We start from the raw sequence: 20132 nt of genomic DNA, 5'->3' as shown, positions 1-20132 counted from the left end.
AAAATGTGAATGTGATAGTTATTCAGCATGGAGTGAAGTACACACCGTGGCTTCTCCAGGGAGCATCTCGAAAGATACTGTGAAAGAAACTAGGCGGACTTCGAAAGCTCAGAATTGCAGAACTTAATCTTTCATCATAGGCGGGTGAAAATACACAAGTCGCATTCAAACAAAACCCGTCCCAATCCCATTAATCATGGCATCAGATGGCATTTTCTTTGTATACATTATGTTTTTTTCGTGACATCGTTAGTATCGGGATCATTTGTGGCACAAAACAGTTTATGTCTAGTTGGAACCACTTTCGTTATTATTGTTAGAGCCGTTATCATTGTTGCCCCCCATAGCAGATCGGGCAATGTTCTGAAGCTCTGGGTTGTTCATGATATCAGAGAAGGAAGGCATCTGGCCGCTCTGCATGTTTCGCATCATGTTCTGGACACCCGGAGAGCTCATCATGTTCTGGATATTCGGATTCGACATCAAGTTCTGGGCCATCGAGGCAAACTGTGGGTTCTGCATGATCGAGCCAAGGTCCGGCATGCCTCCACCGCCCAAAAGAGAGCTCAGATCTGGCAATCCACCGGCGCCGCCGCTGCCGCCGGCTCCGCCAAACATGCTTGAAAAGTCTGGCATGCCTCGGGCACCAGACGCATTGTCAGAAGCGCTAGCGCTATTGGCGACAGAGGAAGACTCGTCAGCGTTAGTATTGCTGGACTCGTCAAGCTCCTCTTCCAGCCGCTTCTTGGCGGCCTCGTAGCCACGCTTCATGCCGTCGGAAGGACTGTCGCCCTCAATCTTGAGGCCCTTTTCATAGGCCTCTACCGCACCCCGCGTGTCGCCCAAGCTGTAGAGCGCAAGACCCAGCCGCGAGTAAGCCCGCGAGTAGGCGGGATCAAGCTCAATGGCCTTCCGTGCGTCCTCAGCAGCTCTGTCACAGTCTCGCAAGGAGCTGTAGGCTGCGGATCGGTTGGAGAAGTACACGGCGTTAGTAGGGTCAATGGCAATTGCCTTGGAGTATGCATCAGCGGCCGCCTGGAACTCTCGCTGAGCAATGTACCGGTTGCCCTCAATCTTGAGCTTGTTGGCCTCCTCCTTCTGCTCCTCGGTAACTGTGGGGGTCACAGGCTCGCTCGATGAGGCAGAGGCCGGCTTCTCCTCGGTAGCCTTGAGGGAGGAGAACTTTTCAAACATGGTGAGCAGGTCATCGTTTGGCTGGACCGAGGCCTCGACGTCAAACAGGCCGGTGATGCACTCGATAGCAACATCCGCCGTCTCGGCATCATCGCCGGAGAACGTATTATCGTTCTTGCATGACTGGAGGAAGTCTACGATCTTGACCGCCAGGTCCTTCTTCTGTTGGTTAACCATTTGTCAAAATTCGAATGGAAGGTGACGAGTGGAAAATCACGTTCTTCAAAGGAGGAGGGGGGTTTCTGCCATTTAAATGCTTCGATGGGGGAGGAGGCGGCGCGCGAGAGAACCTCCTGGAAGGTTTTGACATTTACGCATGGCGGGATGTGGTGTACGCGGGACACATATATGGTCCATCTCTATTAAATGCAATGGTGTTTGCATATTCGTATAACGAGAGGACTAGTTTAGTGTCGTGGAAGATGGGTATTTCGTAGCTATTTGATGTGTTTGGTTGGTAAGAGTTGGTTTAGTGTGGTCAGGCTTTTAAGTCTGTTGCGTTGCCAATAGCCTGTAACGGTGAGGTTGTTACAGCCGTACGTACAGGGGGTAACTAGGCGAAACGGGTTTCAGAACTTCCAAGATCCAACCGGTTTTAGCCTAGTTACCGACTTACTGGCAATACAGCAAGTGGTACAGTATTACGATACTGGTTATTTTTTTGTTATCACTCGAAAAGGAAGCATGTCAATGTAAGGGTATGCGTGGATATGTGGAGAGAGAGTGGTGGTCAGTACATTACGTAGTAGAGGTATCAACTTTTAGACAGTACTGTGGGGCAGTGGACGAAGTTATGGTAATGCCGGCCTTCAGTGACAATAGCGACGTATAACCTGGCGAGGTTGCTGAATTCTGCCGGCGAATGGTTGGGGAAAGTGGTACGTATTCTGTCCAGCGTCTCGGACAGAACGGAAATTTTGTAGCTCTCGTGGATCTCATAGCCGGCGCTGAGCTTGATGGAAGAATCATCGCAACAGGAAGAGACGAGGTTAGCCAGATTGATAAGCAGCTCGATTGCCTGGAACGCCAGGTCGCGGTTGCTGTAGTTGAGGAGGACACGGAAGAGCACTGATTCTACGCGCTTAACGGCCTGCGGCGAAAGTCGGACTGTATTCGGGCCGTTTAGGCTATCGATAACCAGCGAAGCTAGCAGTTTGGAGAGTACCTGTCTGATCTCAGCGGCATCCGGTGGGTTGCGGTGGCAGTTCTCAAAGGTATCTTCAAGTAGGTCGGTAACATAGCGTTCCACGTCGCGATTGTATACTGCAATCTCCCTGATTCCAAGCTCGAACTCGCTCAATTGATCTGGCGACATGGCATCCCATGCTCTGTGCTTCTGTGCTTCTGTACTCAGGGCATTAATATATAAATTCGACAGTCACACTCTATTAGAGTAAAATAGTAATGATGTCATATATTCTCTACGCAGGGGCCACGTGAAGAGGGACCACCTGTCGTATTATCGTTGGGGGCATCTCTTGGTCAATCCTCATTTCGGCGTCTTCCGGCCATAACACCGCTATGCTTCTTTTGGATTCATACCCCGCTATGCCAACGGTTGAACGTAATGATAACGTAGATCTTGCATATTATGATTTAGATGTATATTTACTCGTCGCGCATATTACTTGCCATTGTCGCGGATTTTTCATGGCGGGGTAGTACCACTAGTTTGGAATTTCATCCCTACAGTGAGAATTGCAGCGACAATGTAGCTATTGAAAATAATAGTACATGTGATAATGAAATGGAATGCCGGATATCCTATCTTATGTATCACCGTATTACTTATAGTTTGATAATCACGTTCATCTACATTCATTGACTTGTGTAAGGCACACCAGAAGTGAGAGTCTCCGCGAAGCGGAGTCCCCAGGGGTTTGGGGGGACTGGTCCCCCCAATGTTACGATTCATCATTATTAGTCTATTTATCATTCAGCAAAAATGGTTCATTAATCTAAATTCATTGACATAGCAAAACATAACGGTTAGTCCAAAACGACGGCCACCTTAATGACTAGGTTGCCCTCCTTGTCCTGAGGTTTGCCGGCAAGTTCGAACGCCTCTGGAACGTTCTCAAGACCCTTGATTCTATGCGTAATCATCTTGTCAAGAGCCGGAATCTGCTTGGACGCCATGAGCCGGATGCCGGTTGGGTAGGCGTTGGCATATCGAAGGACACCCAACAAGTCTACTTCTCGCATCAACGCAGCAGACATATGGAGAGTCTGGACTGGCTGGCCCATACCGACAAACAGCACCTTGCCACCTGGAGCAGTAGCGTAAATGCCAGCCTGGACACACGACTCGACGCCAGTGCACTCGAAAGTGTAGTTGAACTCGCCAATTGGACCGTCCTCGGTCTCAATGCTCGTAAGAGCGTCGGCGAGTTCCTGCGAAATTTGCAGCTTTTCCTCGGTAGTCTGACCTCGCTTGAGAGGAACAGTATACCCATAGTCAGCCAACCCGTTCTCCACGGCGAAATCGACTCGGTTCTTGGCGATATCGCAAATGACAACAGTGGAGCACCCGTTAACTCGGGCAATAGCAGCACTTAGCAGGCCCACAGCACCAGCACCAATGACCAAACAGGTCGAACCGTGCTCAATGGTAGCACGGTTAGCAGCATGGATGGCCACAGCCAATGGTTCCAGCAGAGCAGCGTCCTCGAGGCTTACCGACTTGGGCAGCTTGTAAACCCACGAAGCCGGGCAGTTGATTCGCTCTTGGAGAGTACCCTGGAAGTGTGGGAACGACTTGGCGCTCGATCGGAACTGCATCTTAGAACACAGGTTGTATCGACCCTTCTTGCAAACCTCGCAGTACCCACATGGCTTTCCGACTTCGAGAGCAACCCGGTCGCCCACCTTGAGGCCCTCAACCTCCGGGCCTACGGCAGTGATGACACCGGCAGACTCGTGGCCCAGAGTCAGTGGCTCCCGCACGATATTGTCACCGTTTCGGCCGTGAAGGTAGTAGTGCATGTCAGATCCACACAGAGTAGTCGCCTTGACAGCGACCTGGACCTCGCTACCCTGTGGAGCATTGATCTCCCGGGTCTCGAGGGTCAGATCCTTCTGCTTCTTAAGCACGCTGGCTTGAATCTTTTGAGTAGTCATGGCGTCTGTATGCAAAATTAAGAAAAAAAAGATTTCTGGGGACCGTTCAGCCGGTACTATTGGCCTTCTTATAAGCCCCCCGGATCTCTTTACTCCATCGCCGGGCTCCATTGCCGTGAATTGCCTGTTCGAGGCGGGGGGGCAGAGGGTGGGGTTCCCCCGCGGGGGAGGATGCCCGGTTTCTCCGCTCTGAATGGAGGGGTCGAGGCATATTTAATCCCAGGGGAGGTGCCAGGCATCCGACAGGATTATTTATTGGCATTGCATTTTTTTAAAATTAAGAAAAAAAAAGATGAGTTCAAAGTTGTTCAACATTGAAGGCAAGATCGCGCTGGTGACCGGTGGTACCCGAGGCATTGGTGCTGGTATGGCTATCGCACTGGCGGAGGCCGGAGCCGACGTAGTGCTCATCCAGAGAGATTCCAAGAACACTTCGGTAAAGGAGGCCATTGAGAAAGCGGGTCGAAAGGCGTACATTGTCGAGGCTGATTTGTTTGACACTGCTGCTGTTAAGGGCCTCGTTAAGAAGGTGCTGACTGTTGTCCCACAGATCGATATCCTCATCAATTGTGCCGGTATCCAGCGACGACGACCAGCTCACCAGTTCACCGACGAGGACTGGGACGATGTCATCCGGGTCAACCTCAATGCTACTTGGATCCTGTGCCGAGACACTGGCGCCCACATGCTCGAGCGAGAACCGGATGCGGCCGGTATGCGAGGTAAGATCATCAACATTGCTTCGCTGTGCTCCTTCCAGGGCGGTATTACCGTTCCAGCCTATGCTGCTTCCAAGGGTGGTGTTTCCCAGCTTACCAAGGCTCTTTCGAACGAGTGGATCTCCAAGGGTATCACTGTCAACGCCATTGCTCCGGGATACATTGCTACTGACATGAACGAGGCTTTGATTGCTGACCCGACCCGATCGCGACAGATTTTGGAGCGAATTCCAGCCGGGAGATGGGGCAATGCTGAAGATTTCAAGGGTCCGGCTGTGTTCCTTGCTTCCAACGCTTCTAACTACGTTTCTGGCGAGATTCTGCTTGTCGATGGCGGCTGGATGGGCCGATAATTTGTAATGTTATGCATAATTCATGATCTAGATTGTAATCTACTATGGGAGGTTCCGCTTAATTCATATTTCAGCGTTTATTTGATCTTATCGATGGCGGAAACCGGCTATTGATGCAAATAGATCTCATCGATGGCGGAAACCGGCTATTGAAGCAAATAGATCTCCTCGATGGTGGAAGCCGGCTATTGAAGCGGGATTTTTCAATTTCATGCACGTTCTCCGGCTAGCGTGGGGGGCCTCGATAGCCGGTTCACCACCTTCGATAAATAGCCGGTAAGTGGTTATCGACTGTCGATTATGTTTTTATTTTCGGTACATTTAATATACATATACATCTGCGCATATTTATGTTCTTACACATTTCTGTGTCCCTTAAATAATTAATGGATGAAAGTCAATCTCTCTCAAGGCGGGGGCCTTAGAAAAAGCATAACGCGAATCCCGCGGGAGAGGAGAGCGGGGGAGGGGTCGGTGCGGCTGGCCCAAACTCAATTAAAGTACATGTGCACCCAGTAAGTGAGCCGCACACGCCGCATAGAGTAAGGTAAATACGTATAGAGTTAGAAGCAGGATAATAAATAAACAATTCGTATAACGTCCCTTTATCACATAGATATAAACAATACACCAAAATGAACGTACTATCGACAATAGGATGTCTCCTAGGGATTTTAACGATTGCCAGTGCCATTGGCACGATTAATCCAATCGAGATCCAGGGCCGGCAGTTTGTTGATGCTGTCACAAAAGAACGAGTATGGCCACAAAATATAGCCAATGGACGGCCCTAATTGTGTCTAGTTTATGATTAAAGGAATCGACTACCAGCCCGGAGGATCCTCTGGGTACATTGGCCGGTCAGATCCACTGTCTGATATCAACACTTGCGCAAGAGATATATATCTCTTCCAGCAGCTGGGAATAAACGTATGTTCAATGCTTCCTCTGTAAAAAGCTAACCCCCCAGAAAGGCATTGAGAGTGTATACGGTCAATCCCGACCTCAATCACGATGAATGTATGAGTCTTCTCGCGGCAGCCGGAATCTATCTAGTTCTGGACGTCAATTCACCCAAAGTCGGCGAAAGCCTGAATCGATACGAGCCATGGACATCATACACCCCCGAGTACCTCACTCATATTCTCAAAGTCGTCGACCAATTTTCCGGGTACAACAATACTCTGGGGTTCTTTGCTGGTAACGAGGTCGTGAATGACGACAAGTCTGCCACAAATTCCCCACATTACATCAAAGCTGTTATTCGCGATATCAAAAACTATATCCGCGTCCGAGCGCCCAGAACCATTCCCGTGGGCTACTCCGCCGCCGATGACCTTAGGTATCGCGTATCGCTGGCTAGGTATCTTGAATGTGGTGACGACCAAACCTCCGTCGATTTCTACGGCGTCAATTCCTACCAATGGTGCGGAACGCAGACGCTCCAGACTAGCGGATACAATGTCCTACTGAATGATTACCACGATTATGCCCTACCACTGTTTTTCTCAGAATACGGCTGCAACGCCGTACTACCGCGACAGTTCCAAGAAGTCGAGTGCCTATACACCTCAATGACTTCTGTGTTCAGTGGCGGGCTCGTTTATGAGTTCACTCAAGAGCCGAATAACTACGGTCTCGTCGAAACAGACACCAATGGGAAAGTGTTCCTCTTGCCAGACTTCCACAAGTTAAAGGAACGATATGCCAAGGTACGCGATACTACATCCGACGTGGTGCTAAAATCGGAACGGCCTAGGCAGTGTCTAGACAGCTATGACAATCTCAATACTCGAAACGCTATTCCAGACACCTTCGCTTCCAAGCTTATCGCCGAAGGAGCGCCCGTCAAACGAGGCAGGTTTGTACCAGTTAAGGTCACCGCAACCTCTCTTGACATTATCGACGTCGACGACTCCCTCATAGCCAACAAGCAAATAGACATCCCTGATGACTGGAAGCGTGAAACTCCTATTACTGCTCCTCGTGCCGTCGCTGATCTCGGCAGTCGCGATGGCGAGAAACCGCACCCTGTTGCACCAATTCCTCTCAATACAGAGCACTTTTCTTCCACGGCACAGATGGTTATTCCTTACATTTCTTCGATAATGGCTGTAATTCTGACGTGGGGATGGCTCTTGATCAAAGGCTACATATAAGCCATCCCTTAGTTAAATTCATAATTATTATTGCATGCATACATGGTCTCATATCTCATCACTAGATGGCTAAATTCTGGAGTCAGCAGCCTATTAGAAATTGATTCTTTAACTGTCCTTTGTAGAAGCCAAGCAAGACTAGTTAAGCAGCCGACGTTTGATCTTAATAGTTAAGCAGCTGAAGCTTGATCTTTCTGGTAGAACACAACACCGTCAAAATTCATCACCGTCAGGTTCATGTCGCAGCCAATTAACTCTCCCCAATCGCCCTTAGAGAAGGATATGATTCGAGGAATTACAACTACAACCTCAGGAATGTTTTCAAGGATGCCGATGTTGGTAAAGATATTGACACTTGGCTCGTAATGAGGATCGTGTGGAGGAGCTACGCAAACCGGTGTGGCAACAATTGTAAACTTTTGCAAGTGCTTGATCTTCGTCACAGTTTGGCTCAGGTAGTTAATGAGGTATTCTAGTCGAGTATCCGCCTTGGTCATACGGGAGCGTGGCGTACGGTAGGTCGCCGTTGACAGGCGCTGGTACTTGGCAGGGAGTACAGACAAGGGTAGCAGCGTCTGCGCCATGGGCTTGCGTGTCTCTATCAACTTCCCCGTGGTACCTATTAGTAGCTCAGTCAGGTTTGGGAAACATGTCGTTATCATGAGCTCGCTCGACGCCTTGAACATGTCGATAGTTAGATGAGTCACGTTCTTGAATGCATTCGCGATAGTCTCAGGAGAGCATCGTATGATGCAACCAGAAAGGATGAGGTTTCGAATATTTGAGCAGATCTCTACTCCCTTGTCGTTTAAAGAGTTTTCCTGGATCACCATGTTTGTAAGATGCAGTTTGTAAAGGCCCCCAAAAGCCCACAGAGTGTCACGGTGCAGACTACCATGCCAGCCAATTTCAGGCGACAAACTAACATAAAGCTCGTTTTTCCGCGCATGAATTTCTTGGACAACTTTAGAGTGTTCCAGGGATGCGGGGAACTTGAATTGCGGAGCCATCTCGTCGAGAATGAGGTGTTCCAAGTTTGTCAGGATTGCAAGTATATCAAGCAGAACGTCAGGCCATGGCCTAGACTTCATCTTGGGTGAAGATGATGAGAATCCAGTGTAACTCAATAGAACGCTTACAGAAGAGTCATCTTCTGGGTGTGCTACGCATAGCGTCTTGATCAAGCTCCCATTGCGGTTATTCTTGCTCTTGCCCAGGCACTTGAGGAACTTAATTGCCTGCTGTTTACTGTATAGTACAACGGTCTCGTAAAGCTTCTCCCTAGGCAGCAACGAATTGAACCGCCTATTGACTGCAGACAGAGCAAATATGTCTCCATAGGCGACGTGAACGCTCACAGCTCCGACCACCAGTTGCTCAATAATGGTCTGCAGAATCTCTACAGGGAGAAGTACCAAGTTTGGTGCTACTTTTCTGTCTACCTCCTCGTCACCAGTAGCTAGCGCAGAAGAAGATTCTCCAGGGGACTTTAGTTTCAGGTTGGTCTGTGACACTGGAGGACTTAATTTCTGGGTCACTCTCAGTACGTCCTCTTTGGTGATATAAGGCCACTTTCGCGTCTTCCCTCGAAACGACGGCTTCATACTGGATGACTTCCCTGGTTCGAAGGTGCTTTTAACTGCAGGTTATGTCCGCCTTGGCTGCTCTTTATCGTCTCCAAACAGTAATTTCAAGCGCAGGGCTGCTTGGATGCAGGCGGTTAATTCGGCACAAGATGTATTCGCGTTCACGGCCAACAATCCAGCTTCTATGCTCATTTAAGCTGACCAGCAATCTCGTTCAAATAGACAGCACACCCCAACGTTTTACTCGATCTATCATGGATCCAAAAGGCTGGAAAAAGGGGGGAAATAGCGTTCGAGTGACGGACGTCCCTAATTATAATGTGGAGATTTAGCCGGTAATTGTCAGCCGCGTGATCATCACCAAATATCGTACCGATGATCGAAATGAGCCCTTGGCTTTTCCAGTAAACGCTAACTAACCAAATAAGCTGGATTTTCGCTCTTTGAAAGACGATTCAGCGACAAGAAATCAGATAAAGGATTGATTGAGTTGAGTTTTTTCAGATACCAGTTTAAAGCCGCGAGTTCCGTCGGTCACTTTTGTATCCTCCCCTTCTTTGACTCCCCAAGGTGGCAAAATTGATTATAATGCCATTATTCGACGGTTCAGTCGATCCGCAAATCAAGGAGTTCATGAACCCCGGTGCGTGTTACTCGGCAACAGCTATCCGGGCTTTTCTGAGGTATTCTCGTAAGAGATCTGACGATAACCTTCATAACACCCTGCCGAGAACTGGTTCCTGCGCGGACCATATCACCAAAGAGCTGTTCCCAGCATGGTATTCAAGAGATGTTCTAATAGAATACTGCAGTAAAGTAGCAGAGGTCAAGAAGGAGCAGCTAGAGATGAAAAGTAGCGAGGAAGTTGTGGGCAAAAGAATTGACCCACGGCTCGATCCATATGGCGCCCGAGACTTCGACAGGGTTCCGCCTGCAGCCGAAGAATCAATCCGGACGTGGGTCCAAGCTGAGCGTAATGTTGAGACGATTGTGCGGCAGAATTCGGCAGATCTGCTTGCTGAGAAATGTGGGTCGTTCTCTGCTGAAGCACAATCTTACCTCGATGCATATGAAAACAGGTTCCACTAACTTGTCAGCAATGTAATTTTATAACACTCTTTATTTTGTATATATTGAATTTTCTAATACAGTACCATTATTGTATAGCTATTTTCTTCATTGGTCCCTGAATGTGTGCCTGAAAATGTATGGTACATCGGTGTTGAGCTATGGCGCAATCGCTGCTGACTCAAGCGCAATTACTCCGTATGTCGTACAGTACAGATTGTTGCTTTTGCATAGCTAGTACAGTAGTATAACATAGGATTAGTGAGATGAGGAATTTATTTGCGCCTGACTAGAATTCATTCATTAACTTTACTACAATACGTAGTATGATATCATGGTAGAATCAGCTATTGAGGGTTTCCCCTTGGAATTACAAGCACAATTAGGCACAATATGTTCTATATACTTTACGCCGTTAGTTTCAAGTCCCCTACTAAAGCGCCAAGATAATATATCTCATTATTAAGTACCTCAATGTATGGCTCGTCTTGCAATCAGGATACATGGGTACTTGAACAAGACATAGCTATTTGCTTCAATAGCTCCCGTTTCAATTGGACCTCAAGTGCAACGTATTCCTATAAGCAATTACAGTATGTCCTGGCTGCAATAAAATAAGCTTGCCATGGTACCTGATAGCTTGAACTTGAGCTTCTACCGGTAGTTCCTGAGAAAGGAATTCGGGCCACTGTAATTCTATCAATTGAGCTTTATTTCCACAATTCTCGATTAACATTTTAGTTAGTAGGAATATAGAATTATTGGAAGAACGAAGCGAAAGCATCCAAATTTTACTGCATCAAAGTTGTATTAATCGAATAACATTAATATACAATCATCACTCATAAACCAACTAGATACAATAAATTAGAGAAAAAAGGCAAACTTTTTAGTAAACGAAGCCGAGAATCTTGCCGGCAACGTGCTTTCGTCGGGCCTCCTCGTGGTCCATGATACCAGCAGAGGTGGTGAGGATGATGTAACCAAACTGTCGGGATGGGAGGAGGTTGGTAACCCACTTCTCAATGTCACCAATTCGGATGTTGAATCGTGGAGAGATGACACCAACCTTGTTGAGTCGACCGTTGAGGAAGACAACAATCTTGCCAGATCGGTGGTCGTCAACGAACTCGAAGTCGTCAATGTAGCCTGGATAAGAGTTAGTATAAAGGTTCAAGACCAATAAAAAAATGTTCAGAGAAAGTAAACGATAGCTGAGTGTTCAAAAGTCAGCCATCGTGTAAGAAGCATTCTCCGAAATTAATCTTTCGAGTACTTAAAAGACAAAGTGAGACTGAAAAAACTCCACCTCATCCAGTTATCAACTCGATACCAATAGGGGGAAAAATTACATACCGTGCTTCTGGATGACGGCAAGGAACTTGAGGATGACCTTGGAGGATGGTCGGATCAAGACCTGTCGCTTACCAGCCTTCTCGGCGTTGGTGATGGTCTTAAGAGCGTCAGCAAGAACGGAGGTTCGAGTCATTTTACTGTTTTGTTAGCAACCCAACTCTTCCAAAACACCTAATCTACCCTGCAAAACACGTCTACAACTCGGATCCCTTTAGTCATGGAGGAGTGTTCTTCTCTATCACTTTAGACAAGAATTCAACCATGCATGTATTTGGCTACCGGTGTATCAATGCTATGTGAATTTCATCTCTTGAAGAGCCAAGGAGCAAATACATTACTCCATTGACACTTCAATAAACAATCTCACTGCAAGGAGACCGATAACATGCGGATTCTTACAATTTTTTTGGCGAGTGGTCGTACTTCGGAACAACTAATGTTGGTAAGAGGAGAAAAAAAGCGGGAAAAAATGTGAGCGCTGGTATTTTAATGATTTTTCACCCAAAAGTGTCTCACCCCTGCTCTGTGACTTGGGGAGTGGGAACAATGCTCCGCCGCGTGCGCGCGCGACGATTTCAAAGCCCTAATTTTGGACTTTTCCATTTTGGGGTGGTACGCGGCTGGGAGCGTACATTGCGGCTCACGCGGCTCGACGGTTAGCCGCACAGACACATTGGCCTGACAAAGTAGAATTAGAGCGCTTGATATGAAAGGCCCCTCAATTGAATAAAAAACGATATTGTTTTCTTTTTTGTCCTCTTTTGCATTCTACTTACTGGTACTAAGCGTGACATAATAGCTCAGTTTATCATCTGTAGTACCACGAGCGTAGCAGCCATTCATTGCTTTAACAGATGAAAGATGGAAGCTGAGCTGTTCCTTCGAAATACTCAGCTTATCTTTAGCTACTGGCTGAACATTGATATGAGATGCTGCTCTCAGATTCGATAGTTTGTCAATTTCATGGTTCGTAAAACTGATTACTAACGTGCACAATGATCTCCCACCCATCACAATCCTATTACATGTATCACGGCCGAATACCCGGCACTACGATACTACGAGCTTCTCCTGTAGAATCATTGAAGCTCTCAGAAATATTTTTACCCTGCTTGAGTCCCCAGCCTGATAACTCTACTGCCCCGAAAAGAAAGTTGGGAGGTGCGATACCATCACCATCCATCCATATACCGACCCCCCAGTCAAGCGGAAATCATGAGATGAACGGCAAACGCGAGACGCCTATGGTCTTACAGGCCATAAAAGTAGCCAGAATACTCCCAGGGAACCCAAACGTCCATAATAACTTGGTATCCATTTTATTGTCGATATGGAATCACGGGGATGATACACCCGAGTTCCGAAGGCTGCTAGAGACGACCGCCGAGACGATTAGCGATGGAGAGAACACCGCGCATCCAAGCTTGTTTAGAGACGACTACACAATAGTTCTACTAGCATTGTTTGATCTTGTTTTCTCAGACCGGCAAAAATTACTGACCGACGATCGCTATTGCGAATGGATGTTGTCATATATGGCCTTCGCCTGGAAAACCATGGCGTCGCAAGCCACGGTAATGTCAATTGTCAACACGTCATTCCAACGCATTGCCGAGACCATTAGTGACATTGAGGCGTCTAAGGGGCTGGTACTAATTCCCCGGCCGCCAGAGGTTTACACTGCGGCACTGACGGCGATGACGGCCTGTTTTGACCGAGGTGTGACAAAAAACAGCCCATCAAGCTCACTCTCAAAAGTAGAATTTCTACCTTTGCTGCTTCATTTGATACTGGACTGCATTGAGAAAGCCCCGGAGGAGAGCTCTGTAGTTGACGCAGCGTTTGGACTGCTGAGGGTAATCGGCACTAAATGCACAGGTAATGATGCGGCATTGATCCTACCGCGCGTCGTATCGGTGGTTGTTAAGGAAATAACTGGCAAATATGGCAAGGCACCTAATTACAAGTGCTTCGTTTCGGCATGTAAGGCTCTCGGCGCCATTGTGCCAACCGCTCTGGACGATGCCGACCTAAAGAAAGAGGCCGCGGAGAAGGACATGAGGACCGATGAGTGGGTCAGGGCCACAAGTGAACAATTCAGAATGGCTTTTAGTGGCTTTGCGGTTGCTGTGAGATCACATTCACATCATGCAGTCCTTGACGCGTTGTTTGATTTTTGCATTCCAATTATGAGTCGGTGTAGTGTTTCACTGACTTCTTCAATGGGTATCGCAATTGACTCGGTGATGACCATTTTATCGAAGCGGGAGATGAACTCTAACAGCGACTTATGGTCAGATATTCATTCAGGGACCTTCTTTGCCATTCTAAAACAGAGTGGTCTTTTGCGAAACTTGTTAATGGAGAAGGTGGACGAGTGGATCGAAGGCATTCCCCAGGCTTTAAATTCCCCTGATGAGAAGCAGGCATTGGTGATATTAAGAGCAGTAGAGTATGGCATGCAATATGCCAGACGGCTCAAGGTCCCAATGCAGGTGCTTGATCTTAGACTGATGGAGTCTCTGACTGAGGCATCGACGATCTTCAAAGCAGATAGAAGTACGCCGAACGTTGCGGAGTTTAATCCGAGAAAAGCGCTGGCTCCGACTGGTGGTAAGTTCCCTGTACAGGTGGCGCCAAATCTTTCGGTATTCGGGATCGCATCTCAGTTGCCACAGGTATCTGAGACGGCGCTCTACCAGCTTATTTACAACTCTAGTTCGGCCGATGAGTCTATGCAGAGGAGTCTTCTAAGCTTCTCAATTGATACTCTACACAATTCACTAGACAAGTCGAGGAAGTTTGGCGGGCTGTGGATAGCAACAACTGCACTAACTGGAATCAACAAATCACGTTTGCAGGGAAGGGACATTGAAGAATTTTTGAATCTTGATATGATGCTAGTGGAGTCTTCTTCTTCCGACCTGCAGCCGTTAGTTGAGGACTATTTTGGCATTTTGTTGGACATCACGGAACAGAATGCTTCTAACCTCAAGCAAAGTTCGCTCAAGCCGATTGATAATGCGACAATCGCACTTGCGCTATACGGTTTAGGTGAAGTATCTGCATATTATGGGGAAGAAATGAAGCATGCATTGCCTGATATGATATCTCCGTTAATATTCTACTTGGGGAGTTCGAATACGGGAATCAGACAGCAGGCTCAGCAGGCGATATCTCGTGTCGCGTACGATTGCCAATATGAGAATGTAGAGAGGTTATTGGTTGACAACGCGGACTATATCATTGATGGGATTTCGCTAAAGTTGAACACATTGGATCTGTCGCCCCAAAGTGCCGGTGTACTGTCCTCGTTGATAAAGCTTGCTGGACCAGAAGTTGTGCCTTACATGAGGGACGTTGTTGTTACGCTCATGACTATTTTGGATAACTATCATGGATATGCAGTTTTGACGGAGGGAATCTTCAGCGTTTTTGACACTCTGGTAGAGGAGGTTGTAAAAGGATTTGCTGGGCAATTGACGCTGAAGGATAAAGAGAAGAATGGGACTGAAATCCACCTTACGAGCGTTGAGGAGCTGGTTAGAGAGCTTAAATATAAGCCAGACAGAGATCAGTTTGAGTCTATTGCAGCGGAAGTTGGTGCAAAGGGATCCTTTGATGAATACTGGGAAAACAAGAGCAAATCTCGAGACGAAAATGAAGCTGAAGAGCTGAATGCGGAAACTGAGACCGAGGCAAAAGAGATGGACAATGAGGAAGAGGAGGAGGATAAGAAATGGCCATCTATTGTGCCAAAGTCCACGTACACTACAGTGAAGAAGATTGCTGAATACACGGACATATACCTGGTACATGAGTCTGCAGCGATGAGATACAACCTGGCCAAAATCATTACCAGCGCAGTTCCCGTGTTAGCAACAAACGAAAAGGAGTTCCTTCCACTGGTGAACTCGTACTGGCCAGTGTTGGTTTCGCGGCTCGACGATAGCGAAATCTCTGTTCTTGAGGCGGTATTGGAAGCGATTGCTCAAACGTGCGAGTTTGCCAGCGAATTCATGACTCGCCGCGTGGAAGAGTTGTGGAAAAAGCTGCGTACGCTTTTGCCGCAGAGGAAAGGACGGCTGCCGAAATTCTCCATAGAAATGAGGAAGATGATTGCGGCGCTGCAGTGTCTTGAGAAGATTGTTTCCCACGTCCAACTAACGGAGGAGGTGTATGGGTCGATGCTGGAGAGCGTAGTGAGTTATCTCTCTCCAAAGGATTCGGACGACTATCGGGAGCTCTTTTTGAGTTTACGGTCTGCATTTGAGCGAGTCAATGGCGACTATGTTTGGTTTGAAATGATGAAGCTGGGCATGATTGGAAAGAAACTGCCTATGCCTCGATCGAGACTGGGATTGGAGTATGTTGCTGTTACATAAGTATTTCAACTAAACAAAATCTAGTCTCAATAAAAGTACCATAATCGCGAATATTAACTTGGGACCTCTTATACAGAAGCTAAGCGAAAGAAGTACCGGTACCGATACCTTGCCCAATTGAATTAACCTGGTGTACGCATTACTATCGTTTCATAGAAGTCAGAAAATTTTATTACCGGTAATATGAAAATTCTAGAAAATTCCAGAAAATTCTAGCTAATGAATTAACTTGAGCACCTGATGGCTTGAGCCAAGATGGGCTGTGTGCCCCCCCAGACACGGACGGAGGTGATACCCATTCAAGACGGAGGTGATCAGACATCACCAGTTACACAACAATGCCCGAGATCGGAGAAGTCGCACATGCCGCGGCAATTCTGCGGCGGTTCTTAGTCGGAAAGCTCATTAAAGCTGTGGATACTACTGTAGATGACAAAGTATTTGCGTCGCCATTGACCAATGTCTTGTTTGAACGGGCGTTTAAAGGCGAGACTGTTGAAAGCGTCGGACGGCACGGCAAGTACTTTTGGTTCAGAACAAGCAACAGTAAGGTCGCGCTGTTACATTTTGGCATGACCGGAATGGTAAAAGTCAAGGGTATCGCGACGCACCTTATTGTTATGGAGAATGGCGGCGACCAAGTCGTGCTCGAGCGGTTTAAGAGCGAAGAGGCTAAAGAGGACATGGCCAGAGGCGGGTACAAAGAGGTCAAGGATGAAGTGTGGCCGCCTAAATACTACAAATTTGTACTCAAGTGTGACGACGACACGCAGGTTGCATTCTACGATCCTCGGAGACTGGGCAAGATACGCTATTTTGAAGGTATCGGGTCCGACGAGGAATTGATGAAAAAAGAGCCATTGTCGAAGCTGGGCATTGACTTCTCGAAGCCCGACTCGCGGTGGGATTTCGAGACGTTTTGTCAGAAAGTTACGAGACGCAAGCTACATGTCAAGACTCTGCTTATGGACCAGGCGGTGTTTTCAGGAATTGGCAACTGGGTGGCCGACGAGGTGTGCTACCAGGCGCGGCTTCACCCTCAGGCGATGACCAACGAATTGACGGAACACCAGCTCAAGGCGTTATATGATACAATTATAAACATTTGCGAGTTTGTGGTGAAAGTTGAGGGCAACACAGCACAGTTCCCGCACGACTGGCTCATGCTTTACAGGTGGGGTAAGAGGAGAAAGAACGACAAGACGAAAACGGCTCTTGGGCATTCGATAAAGCACATTACTGTAGGTGGCCGAACCTCAGCATTTGTGCCTGACCTTCAAAAGTTGACCCACGAAACCGAGAGCGACAGCCAAAATGATAGCGATGGCGACAGCCAAAGTGATGAGGACAATAAGAAGAGCAAGTATTTCAAGAAAGCACGCCTACCCAAGAAGAAGTCCAATTGACCTGTACGATAACCGATACCCGCCGTTGCACATGGCTGCATTCCTTTGCCTAATATGCCTTACCGCGCCTAATGCGCCTACCATGCCTAATGTGCCTACTGTACTACCCTTTCACACACAATATGGGGCTAATATGGCTAACATGCCTAATATGGTGCATATGTCTGGCACAGCGGGGAGAGGACGCGTATGCCCTCACCGGTCGTTCGTGGATATGCCGGAAACGGCTTTTAGTACACCCGGCAAAGAAGCGTAAACTCCGCCAGACACAATTCCGCAATATCCATAAACCAATTCTACGTCGATTGCCTTCCAAATACTGGGCTACTGGGCCTCGAATTCAATTTTCGCCTTTGTATAAAGGGGCCATATGACCCGTCTCTCATCATAGACCCGTCTAGCAGGGAGAGGCGCAGGATTGTGGATCGGTGGACCGGCATCGCTGCACCGATATGGCGCTAAATCGCAAACAAACGGCACGAGAGCATGTCGATGCTTGCTCCTGGAAATTGCAAAATTCACTCCGAAAGGTTTTCATCAGGCCCTGGATTAAACTCCAGTATCCATCGTATAGCAGCCCTGGGGGTTTCTCGGTTCACAATGGCCCTCGGATGACTCGTGCGGCTGCAACTGGCGATGTGCGCGGCTCAGGGGGAGGGAGGCACGGGAAGACGTTCGCCGGTTCCGGCCGTACTAAATGATCGCCCCACTGTGAGACTCTCAGCCCACACGGCTGATTTTGAAAAAAATGCGCCGACGCTTATAAATTGAGCCCAGGGTCCACCTTTCAAAGGCTATGCATATTTGACCAAGCGGACTGCACTTGGACGAATCAAACACTTTTGGTATTTGCCACTATGTTGCCCGAAATTCCAAAGCTCGAGGACTACGATGTGTCCCCGAAAAACGGGTTCCTTCCGGAGGACCTGCCTTGCACCAAGCTTAAAGACCCATACTATGCACCGTGGGAGAGCCTAGCCGAGAACTTTCCGGCGCTCATCCTGACAAGACGGCTGCGTGGACTCGTAGACAAGATGCCTCTGCTCTCCACAGACCGTCTGGACGGAGAGGCTGAGTGGCGAAGGGCTGTTGTCATCCTCGGCTTCATCGCCCATGGCTACGTATGGAGCGGGGACCAGCCCAGCGATCACCTGCCCAAGCAGGTGTCCGAGCCGTGGGTAAAGGTCTGCGACCATTTCGAACTTCCAGCCATCGTCACATACGCCGGAGTTTGCCTGTGGAACTACAAGAAAATCATCCCTGACGAGGATCTGACGCTGGATAACCTCGCCACGCTTCACACGTTCACTGGGTCGATCGATGAGAGCTGGTTCTACCTGGTTTCGACGGCCATAGAGAAGCAGGGTGCCCCGTGCCTGACGACTGGTCTCGAGGCCATCCATGCATGTCGTCGGGGCGATTCCGAGACGGTCGTCCGGTGCCTCCAGACCCTCGCCGAGTCCATCGACGCCATCAACACTTCGCTTGGGCGTATGTACGACATGTGCGACCCGCACACCTTCTACTTTAGAATCCGGCCCTATCTTGCCGGGTGGAAGAACATGACCGACGCTGGGCTTCCCAAGGGAGTGCGGTACGGAGACGAGAAGGAGTATCGACAGATCTCTGGCGGATCCAATGCCCAGTCGTCTCTCATCCAGGCCCTGGACATCCTGCTCGACGTTGAGCACCATCCGACTGGTGAGCGGCCGCGAAAGACACCAGGTACCGAAGGCGAGAGCCCCAAGCCGGTTTCGGAGAAGAAGAGGAACAATTTCATCCACGAAATGAGAACGTACATGCCTGGCCCTCACCGGAGGTTCCTCGAGTCGCTCCAGCAGGTGGCCGACATTCGTAACTACGTTATGAGCCACAAGGACGAGACGCCGGCTCTGGTGATCTCGTACGATGCGTGCCTGGCCATGCTGAGAGCCTTCCGTGACAAGCACATCCAGGTAGTGTCACGATACATCATCCTCCAGGCCCGGGAGGCCCAGCGCAAGAAGCAGACCAATGGCGCGGTGACGAAGCGCGAAGGCCTGGCATCCACGGCTCACAGCACACTCCTAAACGGCAAGAAGCGGATGGATCGGGGCACTGGCGGTACTGCATTGATTCCATTCCTTAAGCAGGCCCGAGACGAGACTGGTGACCCTGCTGCTTCTTCATGGGGCAAGCGTCTACTCGGCGACAACACAGTCAAGCACCCCCCTGTTGTCAAGCGGTATCGCTTCTCAAGCTCCGACGAGGAGGACACTGTCTCCAAGAACAAGTATGCCAACGCACCCCACAATGTGCCGCTTCCGTCTGCATTCAGGAACTATAAAGAAGAGGAGGAGGAGAATGAGCATTCCGTGGGCCTCAACGGCCAATGGGAGGTCGAACCGAAGGAGAAAAATCGTGCCGGCCACTGGTGACCTATTTTTAATGATGAATGATGATAATGAATTGTAATTACCCATACCTCTAGTGCACTTGGGGGGACTAGTCCCCCCAAACCCCCCTGGGGCTCCGCTACGCGGAGATATCGTTGTGAAATGATCAATTGAATTCCTCCGCGGAGCGGAGCTACGGGCGTCTGGGGCTGGCCCCCAGGTGAATTGAAGCAGTGGTGGGCTCCTCTCCCCCTTGAGGCTCCGCTACGCAGAGATTTGATCTGTTACAGGGTATTTGTTACGCATTGCTACGGGAGCTTGGTAACAGATTGGGAGGGCATGTTACAGCAACGAAGGATTTTGTTACGTTGTTGCCGTCACCCAGGATACGGGGGTCTGGGGGCTGGCCCC

At 48.7% G+C, this 20132-nt stretch overlaps 10 protein-coding genes across 10 annotated transcripts; 6 read left to right on the top strand and 4 right to left on the bottom strand.

Annotated features, from left to right (window-relative positions):
- Positions 1-288: 288 nt before the first annotated feature.
- On the bottom strand, positions 289-1371 carry SGT2 (Sgt2p; the record flags this gene model as incomplete). The annotated part of the gene is made up of 1 exon (XM_076682248.1): positions 289-1371. One exon carries the CDS (start codon positions 1369-1371, stop codon positions 289-291), a length of 1083 nt encoding a protein of 360 aa, XP_076543494.1.
- A 1812-nt stretch (positions 1372-3183) lies between these two features.
- SOR1 (NAD(P)-dependent alcohol dehydrogenase) lies at positions 3184-4314 on the bottom strand (the record flags this gene model as incomplete). The annotated part of the gene is made up of 1 exon (XM_076682247.1): positions 3184-4314. The coding sequence occupies one exon, from the start codon at positions 4312-4314 to the stop codon at positions 3184-3186; it is 1131 nt and encodes a 376-aa protein (XP_076543493.1).
- A 292-nt stretch (positions 4315-4606) lies between these two features.
- On the top strand, positions 4607-5386 carry TRVA0_002S02586 (putative NADP-dependent mannitol dehydrogenase; the record flags this gene model as incomplete). The annotated part of the gene is made up of 1 exon (XM_076682246.1): positions 4607-5386. One exon carries the CDS (start codon positions 4607-4609, stop codon positions 5384-5386), a length of 780 nt encoding a protein of 259 aa, XP_076543492.1.
- Positions 5387-6408: 1022 nt separating this feature from the next.
- On the top strand, positions 6409-7545 carry GAS4 (1,3-beta-glucanosyltransferase; the record flags this gene model as incomplete). Its single annotated transcript, XM_076682245.1, has 1 exon — positions 6409-7545. One exon carries the CDS (start codon positions 6409-6411, stop codon positions 7543-7545), a length of 1137 nt encoding a protein of 378 aa, XP_076543491.1.
- Positions 7546-7715: 170 nt separating this feature from the next.
- Positions 7716-9149, bottom strand: TRVA0_002S02542 (uncharacterized protein; the record flags this gene model as incomplete). The annotated part of the gene is made up of 1 exon (XM_076682244.1): positions 7716-9149. One exon carries the CDS (start codon positions 9147-9149, stop codon positions 7716-7718), a length of 1434 nt encoding a protein of 477 aa, XP_076543490.1.
- Positions 9150-9719: 570 nt separating this feature from the next.
- MIX23 (Mix23p) lies at positions 9720-10220 on the top strand (the record flags this gene model as incomplete). Its single annotated transcript, XM_076682243.1, has 1 exon — positions 9720-10220. The coding sequence occupies one exon, from the start codon at positions 9720-9722 to the stop codon at positions 10218-10220; it is 501 nt and encodes a 166-aa protein (XP_076543489.1).
- An 868-nt stretch (positions 10221-11088) lies between these two features.
- Positions 11089-11983, bottom strand: RPS22A (uS8 family ribosomal protein; the record flags this gene model as incomplete). Its single annotated transcript, XM_076682242.1, has 3 exons — positions 11955-11983; positions 11556-11692; positions 11089-11348 (listed from the first exon to the last, which is right to left on the bottom strand). The coding sequence occupies exons 2-3, from the start codon at positions 11686-11688 to the stop codon at positions 11089-11091; spliced, it is 393 nt and encodes a 130-aa protein (XP_076543488.1). The 5' UTR covers positions 11689-11692; positions 11955-11983.
- Positions 11984-12775: 792 nt separating this feature from the next.
- On the top strand, positions 12776-15940 carry TTI1 (Tti1p; the record flags this gene model as incomplete). Its single annotated transcript, XM_076682241.1, has 1 exon — positions 12776-15940. One exon carries the CDS (start codon positions 12776-12778, stop codon positions 15938-15940), a length of 3165 nt encoding a protein of 1054 aa, XP_076543487.1.
- Positions 15941-16278: 338 nt separating this feature from the next.
- On the top strand, positions 16279-17346 carry TRVA0_002S02454 (uncharacterized protein; the record flags this gene model as incomplete). Its single annotated transcript, XM_076682240.1, has 1 exon — positions 16279-17346. The coding sequence occupies one exon, from the start codon at positions 16279-16281 to the stop codon at positions 17344-17346; it is 1068 nt and encodes a 355-aa protein (XP_076543486.1).
- An 857-nt stretch (positions 17347-18203) lies between these two features.
- On the top strand, positions 18204-19763 carry BNA2 (dioxygenase BNA2; the record flags this gene model as incomplete). Its single annotated transcript, XM_076682239.1, has 1 exon — positions 18204-19763. The coding sequence occupies one exon, from the start codon at positions 18204-18206 to the stop codon at positions 19761-19763; it is 1560 nt and encodes a 519-aa protein (XP_076543485.1).
- Positions 19764-20132: the final 369 nt, after the last annotated feature.

This window comes from Trichomonascus vanleenenianus (genome assembly GCF_965637985.1).
Source record: "Trichomonascus vanleenenianus strain CLIB 3782 genome assembly, contig: TRVA0_002S, whole genome shotgun sequence".
Lineage (NCBI taxonomy): Eukaryota > Fungi > Ascomycota > Dipodascomycetes > Dipodascales > Trichomonascaceae > Blastobotrys > Blastobotrys vanleenenianus.
The sequence above is the reverse complement of the archived record's forward strand: the minus strand, read 5'-3'. Positions and strand labels throughout refer to the sequence as shown.